This window comes from Belonocnema kinseyi, chromosome 10, assembly GCF_010883055.1.
Source record: "Belonocnema kinseyi isolate 2016_QV_RU_SX_M_011 chromosome 10, B_treatae_v1, whole genome shotgun sequence".
Classification (NCBI taxonomy): Eukaryota; Metazoa; Arthropoda; class Insecta; order Hymenoptera; family Cynipidae; genus Belonocnema; species Belonocnema kinseyi.
In genome coordinates this window covers 85,424,666-85,430,955 of record NC_046666.1, presented here as the reverse complement: position 1 = coordinate 85,430,955, position 6,290 = coordinate 85,424,666, and the positions used below count along the sequence as shown (strand labels likewise).

Genomic DNA, 6,290 nt, shown 5'->3' with positions numbered 1-6,290 from the left:
AACACATAACTCCTTGAAGCTATTTATATTTTCTGAGTCTTCGTCCAGTCTATGCTGAACTTCGTAGACTTCTCTCCAAAATACTTCGACCTCCTGTGGTTTAGGTGTGTATTCGACAGTAACTGGAGGGTCTTGGAAGAATCGAGATGGGTCAGAGAGAAACTGTTGATTTTCTCTGACCCATCTCTCCCTCCGTTCTAGACTTCTCTTAGCGTCAGATAGTATCCGTATTCTCTCAACAATATGCTGCCTGATGGTCAGCAGCTTTGACTTCTTAAGTGTGTGATAACGGGTTCGGAGTTCGCGCGCGAACTTTCGAACCTTGGCGGTAAAATTCCTGCCAGATGTGATGTAGTCAATCACACATTGAATGCGGGACGCGTACTGTCTTGCCCAGCCTATCTTTATGGCAAGTTGATGCATTCGTCTTTTGGTCTTATGATCAGCCGTTGGTTTTGTTTTACGGTTCGCATCGGTCAAAGCTCTAGCTGCATTATACACACAATAATTGATAGCCCAGACGTCGGATTCACCGGAAAAATGTCCACGAAGCTCGTCATCCATTTCAGCCAGATCTTTAGGTTTGAGAGAAACCTTGATGTTGATGTTTCTCCGGGTCGTAAAGCATCGCTCTTCATCTATTGGATGCCGGCCCGCGGTTGGTCTTAGTGTCGCTCCTCTTTCTTTGTTGCCGGCTTGTTCTAGCTGTGGTAGAGTAGGCGTTCCGCTTACATAGCCCCTTTTACGGAGTAAAAGGGGCTATGTTCTTCTGTAGTTGAAAATTCAACTGTTGGCTTGAGAAATTTAGAATTTGTTTTATATTCACTTGTTTTGGTAGTAAATTCTTTTTGTTCAAAAGTTCGTCTTTTTTAGTTGAAACTAAAAATTTTTGTTGCGAATTCTTGAATTTGGTTAAAAATTCGTTTTTATTTAGTAGGAAATTAATCTTTTTGTTTAAAAACTCATATTTCTTTTTTGAAAATTCTACTGTCTGGTTGAGAATTCTTGTATATTATTGAAATTCGCCTGGTTTATTTGTAAATTTATCGTCTTATTTAAGAATTCATCTTTTTTGTGGAAATTCAACTTTTCAGTTTCGAATTCTTCAATTTGATTCAAAATCGTTTTTATTTACTAAAAATGTAATCTTTTTGTTTAAAAATTCATATTTCTTTGTTAAGTATTCCATTTTGTGTTTGAGAATTCTTGTATGTCATTAAAATTTGCCTGTTTTATCAGTAAATTTATCTTCTTGTTTAAGAATTCATCTTTTTTGTGGAAATTAAACTTTTTAGTTGCTTATTCTTAAATTTGGTTCAAAATCGTTTTTATTCACAAGAAAATTAATCTTTTTATTTAATTTGAATTTTCAACTAAAAATATGAATTTTTAAACAAAAATATTACTCTGCTACCAAAAAAGAAGTATTTCAATGCAATTCAAGAATTTTGAACTAAAAAATAGAAGCTTCTACTAAAAAAGATGAATTTTCAAAGAAAAAGATTAATGTTCAACTACAAAATATTCCTACCCCTAACCAACCGTAAGTTTCGTGAGCCCCCCCCCCCTCCCCCCGTGGTAAATTTGTTTATTGGCGATCCCTAATAGCACATTTTGATACTGAGCAAAGGAAGAAAATAGAATTTTGCGGTTACAGCTTCATACAAACTGTCTCAATCAGTTAATTTAAAAAGTCCTATCTATGTATTCTACAAAATGATCATATGGCACTTGTTATCATTACAGAAATGCCGAAAAAATGGGCAATCGACGAGGCAATTCACCTCCTGATCGACAGGTGGAAGAGCCACGAGCAGGACTTTAAAGAGGGTCGGCTTCGACATGAAGTTGTCTGGACTGCTATTAGCAAAGATCTTCAAGAGGCATGATTTAATTATACGTATTCACAATGTGAAAACAAATTTAAAGATTTGCGAAAGCAATATATGCGGGTTAAAGACCATAATGTCCAAACTGGCGCTGAACCTAAATCTTGTAAATTCTTCGAAAGGTTTGAAGAGTTCGGTGAAAAACCTAATGTTAAACCAGTTTCCTTGGCTTCAAATAGAAGAAAACGCTTGCTTGAGAACGATTTGGTGGCAGAGGGAGACTCGAGTGAAGAAGACCGAAAACAAAATCCTCAGGAAAAGAGGAAAACGAAGGCAACAAAATTAGAGAAGCAGATGAAAGCTTGCGCTGATCTAATGATTGAGCATAGCAACAAGAAACGGGAAGATCAAAATAAAAGACATGCTGAGAACCAGCAGATGCTAAGCAGAATGCTGGAGGTCAATACTCAATTCTTCGACAAATTAGTTGAGAAGTTGTAAGTATTAAGGATTTTTAAAACCTTCCGTCAGTCGGTCGTCGACCGACTAATGCATCGAAATATCCATTCACAACTCCGGAAAATGAAGTGAAATCTGGTAACATTTTAGTTCTCTTTAAGTGAGTTTAAAAAGATAGCTGATATATTAATAGATTTAACTGAATTTTCCGAAGGTGTGAATGGATATTTCGACATGTTGGTCGGGCAACGACCGATTAACGGAAGGTGTGAAAGAGCCTTTACGGGCAGCAATAGCCACGTAAGCTTTTAAATCTGGGAAATTTGTAGGGTAATTCCCAAATATATCGTCTGACAAGCGTTGTGCCCTTAAAAAATAACTATCCGGATGTTGTTAGGATTAATTTTTCCCTATGATGAAAAGTGACATCTTTTCTTTTCTCACAAAAATCGCTTTTAGATGTTTATTAATTGCATGGAATTGTCACATGCACCACATTACCAAATGATTTTTCTTCGAGTAAAAATACAAACAATTTAATTATATAGAAAAAGATTCTATTTTAGTAGTGTATTCAATATTAAAACGGGTATTAATTAGAGCAATTGACTTTTTTGCTCCGTTTTATACCCGTTTTAAGTTTTAAAACAATACTTACATTGAAATATGTTTATATCTTGCAGTCATCAGAGAGTGTCACCTATTCACCTTTTATCATCTATTTTCAATTTTGTCACCTTTTGTCACCTGTTTTAGAAAGTTGTCACCTTTTTGTCCTATCTCTAAGTTTTTCTCATTTTTTGTCACCTTTTTTCAGTTGAAAAAGTACAATTTTTTCAAAATCACAACTGGCAAACCAAATACAGTTTTTATTACACTTTCCTAATCAACAAATCTTGAACCAAATGACCAAATTTTGAAACAAAATAGATTAAAATTGAACTAGCAAGAGTTACATTTTCAATTATAATTTTAAATTTGAAAAGAGGAATATTTTACAAGCCAGTTAAATTTCTAAGCAAGGAAGACGAATTTTCAACTGAAAATCTGACTTTTCTAACAAATGAGGATTTTTACACCAATAGGATGGATTTTCTACCCAAAAATATAAGTTTTTAACAAATCGGTTGAAATGTTGATGAAAAAAAGAATTTTTAAGAAAATAGTTGAGTTTAGTTTAATTCTAAAATAGAAAATATAACATTTTTTCAAATAAAAATAATTATCTTTTAATAAAAAATGATCAATTTTGAACCAAGGAAGATGACTTTTTAACAGAACCGTTAAAGTTTTTAACCAAATAGTAGAATTTTTAACCAAGAGATGAATTTTTAGCCAAAACGTGTTTTTTGTTTTGTTTTTGTTTTTAGCAAATAGTTGCATTTTCCATACGAAAATACGATTTTTTTAAGTAAAAGAGAACTTTCAATACAAAATAGATGAATTTTCGACTAAAAATATGAATCTTCTACAAAAGTACAAATTTTCGACCAAAAACGATGACTTTTTCAAAAAATCGTTGAATTTTCACAAAAGTATGTTTTTTAAGTAAAAAAGATTATTTATTTTAAAAACCACAATAATAGACTTTTCAAATTTAAAAAAATTAATTTTCACCCAAAAAAATGTATTTTCAATTTAAAAAAAAAATGAATTTTCTACCAAGCTATTTAAACTTTCGACCAAAAAAGATTACTTTTTAACAAAATACTTTAATTTTCAACAAAAAAGTTAAATCTTTAACTAAATTCTTTATTCTTGGCTTGAAAATTCTACAAATTGGTATGAAATTAAATTATTTTGTAGAAAATCCGTTTTTCTTTTGTTTTTATAGAAAATTAATTCTAAGCGACAATTTATCTACTCCAATTATGGTTAAAAATTCCTGTTCGTTTTTTTGTTGAAAATTCAACAATTTTGTTAACTTTTTTTTTTAATTTTTACTGAAAAATTTGTCTTGATAAAAAATAAATTTTTGGTAGAAATCGCATCTCTTTTTGGTAAAAAATACAACTTCTTAGTTCAAGATTTATCTATTTTGGTTGAGGATAAAACTATTTTGTTGAAAATGAAAAAATTGGATATAAAATTCAACTATTCGGTACAAAATTCTACTTTTTTGTAGAAAATTGGTTTTTATTGCTGTTGTTTTAATTGAAAATTAATTTTTCTTAATAGAAATTCATCTACTTCATTTTTCCTTACAAATTGAACTTTATGGTTTAAAAATGCAGACTTCATATTTTCTTCTGGAAACTTCAACAATTTGGTTAAAAACTTATGTGTTTTGTTTAAAATTCGTCTTTTTTTGGCAGAAAATCAATTTTTTATGGTCAAAATCAAGTCATGTGGAAAATATATACTTTTTAGTCAAATGTCACTGTTTTTAATGAAAACTTTGTCGTGGAAATATCAACTATAAAATTTTTTGATATACATTAATCTGTTTTGTTGAAAATTCAACAATTGACTTCACGTTTTTTTTCATCTCGACTGAAAATATTTTTCTGGGTAGAAAATTCATTTTTTGGTAGAAATTTCATCTCTTTTTTGTTAGAAATACAATTTCTCAGTTGTTTTTTTGTTCTTCTTTATTGTTGTTGTTTTGAATGCAAATTAATTTTTTGCAATAAAAATTTATCTATTTAATTTTTTGGTTAAAAATGTAACTTTTTCTGTTTACAACAAATTACAACTTGTTCGTTGGTCGTATTGAAAATATTTTTATCACCGATTTGCCACCTATTTTAGAAAAAAATGTCACCTATTTACTTTTTTGGACGGCAATAGGTACTGTGACGACTGATCTTGTCAAATTATTGTCATTTTCATCCAACTCATGAATTTAAAAACGATTTTTATGGGAAAAAACAAGATATTTGTTTACATAAATGGCAAAATTAAAGCCTAATATCACCCGGATGCAAGATAAATCTTTTTTTTCTTAAATCTAAATTAGGACGCAATGGCTATCAGGCGATATATTTTTAAATTATCCTTAATTAAAATTGCAAGACTGCTAGGCTTGTAAGGAAAAATAAGTATTGTGTGAAAGATATTATGTAAATTAATAAGGACTGCTGGATTGGCATTCCAAAATAGTATTTTTTTTTGTTTACTAAACAGTAATAAAGTGTATTACTAAAGTTTTATAAGATTATTTCTACACTGTTAAAAATGTCTGAAATTCTACAACACTTCTACAATACAAGCGTAAGGCAAAACCGCAAACACGGTATTGAAATGACGAAATTGCAATACATGTATTGTAAGTATTGTAAATCGTGAAGTCACCGTCATCATTCCAATAAATGTATCAGAGCGTTTGTAACACAAAAATTGTCAACGAGGAATTTAGGAAATTAATGGAATGCAAGGAATTCAAGGACATTACGGATTTCACGAAACGTGTAGAATTCACGGAACTCATATAGCGCCCTGAATTCGTGGGATTTAAATAATTTACGGAATTCATGGAAGTCGCGGAATGCACATTAAAAAGAGGGACTTCACTGCATTTTGCGGCATTCATCAAATTAATCGAATCTGTGGAATTCGCGAGATTCATGGTATGCGCAGAACTAATGGAATTCTTTGAATTTATGTAACGCCCGGAATTTATAGGATTCATAAATTCAAAAAATTCACGGGAGCCATGGAATTGAAAGAATTAAAAAATTTATCGAATTGGAGGAATTCACGGAATTCAAGAAATTTATGGAATTTCTTAAATTGCCTGAATTTCGCAAATTCTTTGGAAATCCTAACTTCCTTAAATTCTGTGGATTCCATGAATTTTTGGAATACCTTGAATACCTTAAATTCAGTGGATTTTTTGAATTCCCTAAATTCATTGAATTTCGCGAATTCTTTAAATTCCGCTAAATTCGTCAATTAAATTAATTTTAGTTCTTCAATTTTAGCCATTGAAACGAAGCATGTGTGAACTCGGGCGTTGTCGTGATGAAAGAGAATTTTTTTTCTCGCCAAATGTGGTCGTTT

The 6,290-nt window shown here is 30.9% G+C and overlaps 2 protein-coding genes across 3 annotated transcripts in view; both read left to right on the top strand.

Annotated features, from left to right (window-relative positions):
• The window catches only part of LOC117181634 (leucine-rich repeat-containing protein 15-like), a 431,057-nt gene that overhangs the window by 251,034 nt on the left and 173,733 nt on the right, over window positions 1-6,290 (top strand). The window lies entirely within an intron of this gene.
• On the top strand, window positions 1,947-2,330 carry LOC117181240. Its single transcript, XM_033373804.1, has one exon. It carries the CDS (start codon window positions 1,947-1,949, stop codon window positions 2,328-2,330), a length of 384 nt encoding a protein of 127 aa, XP_033229695.1.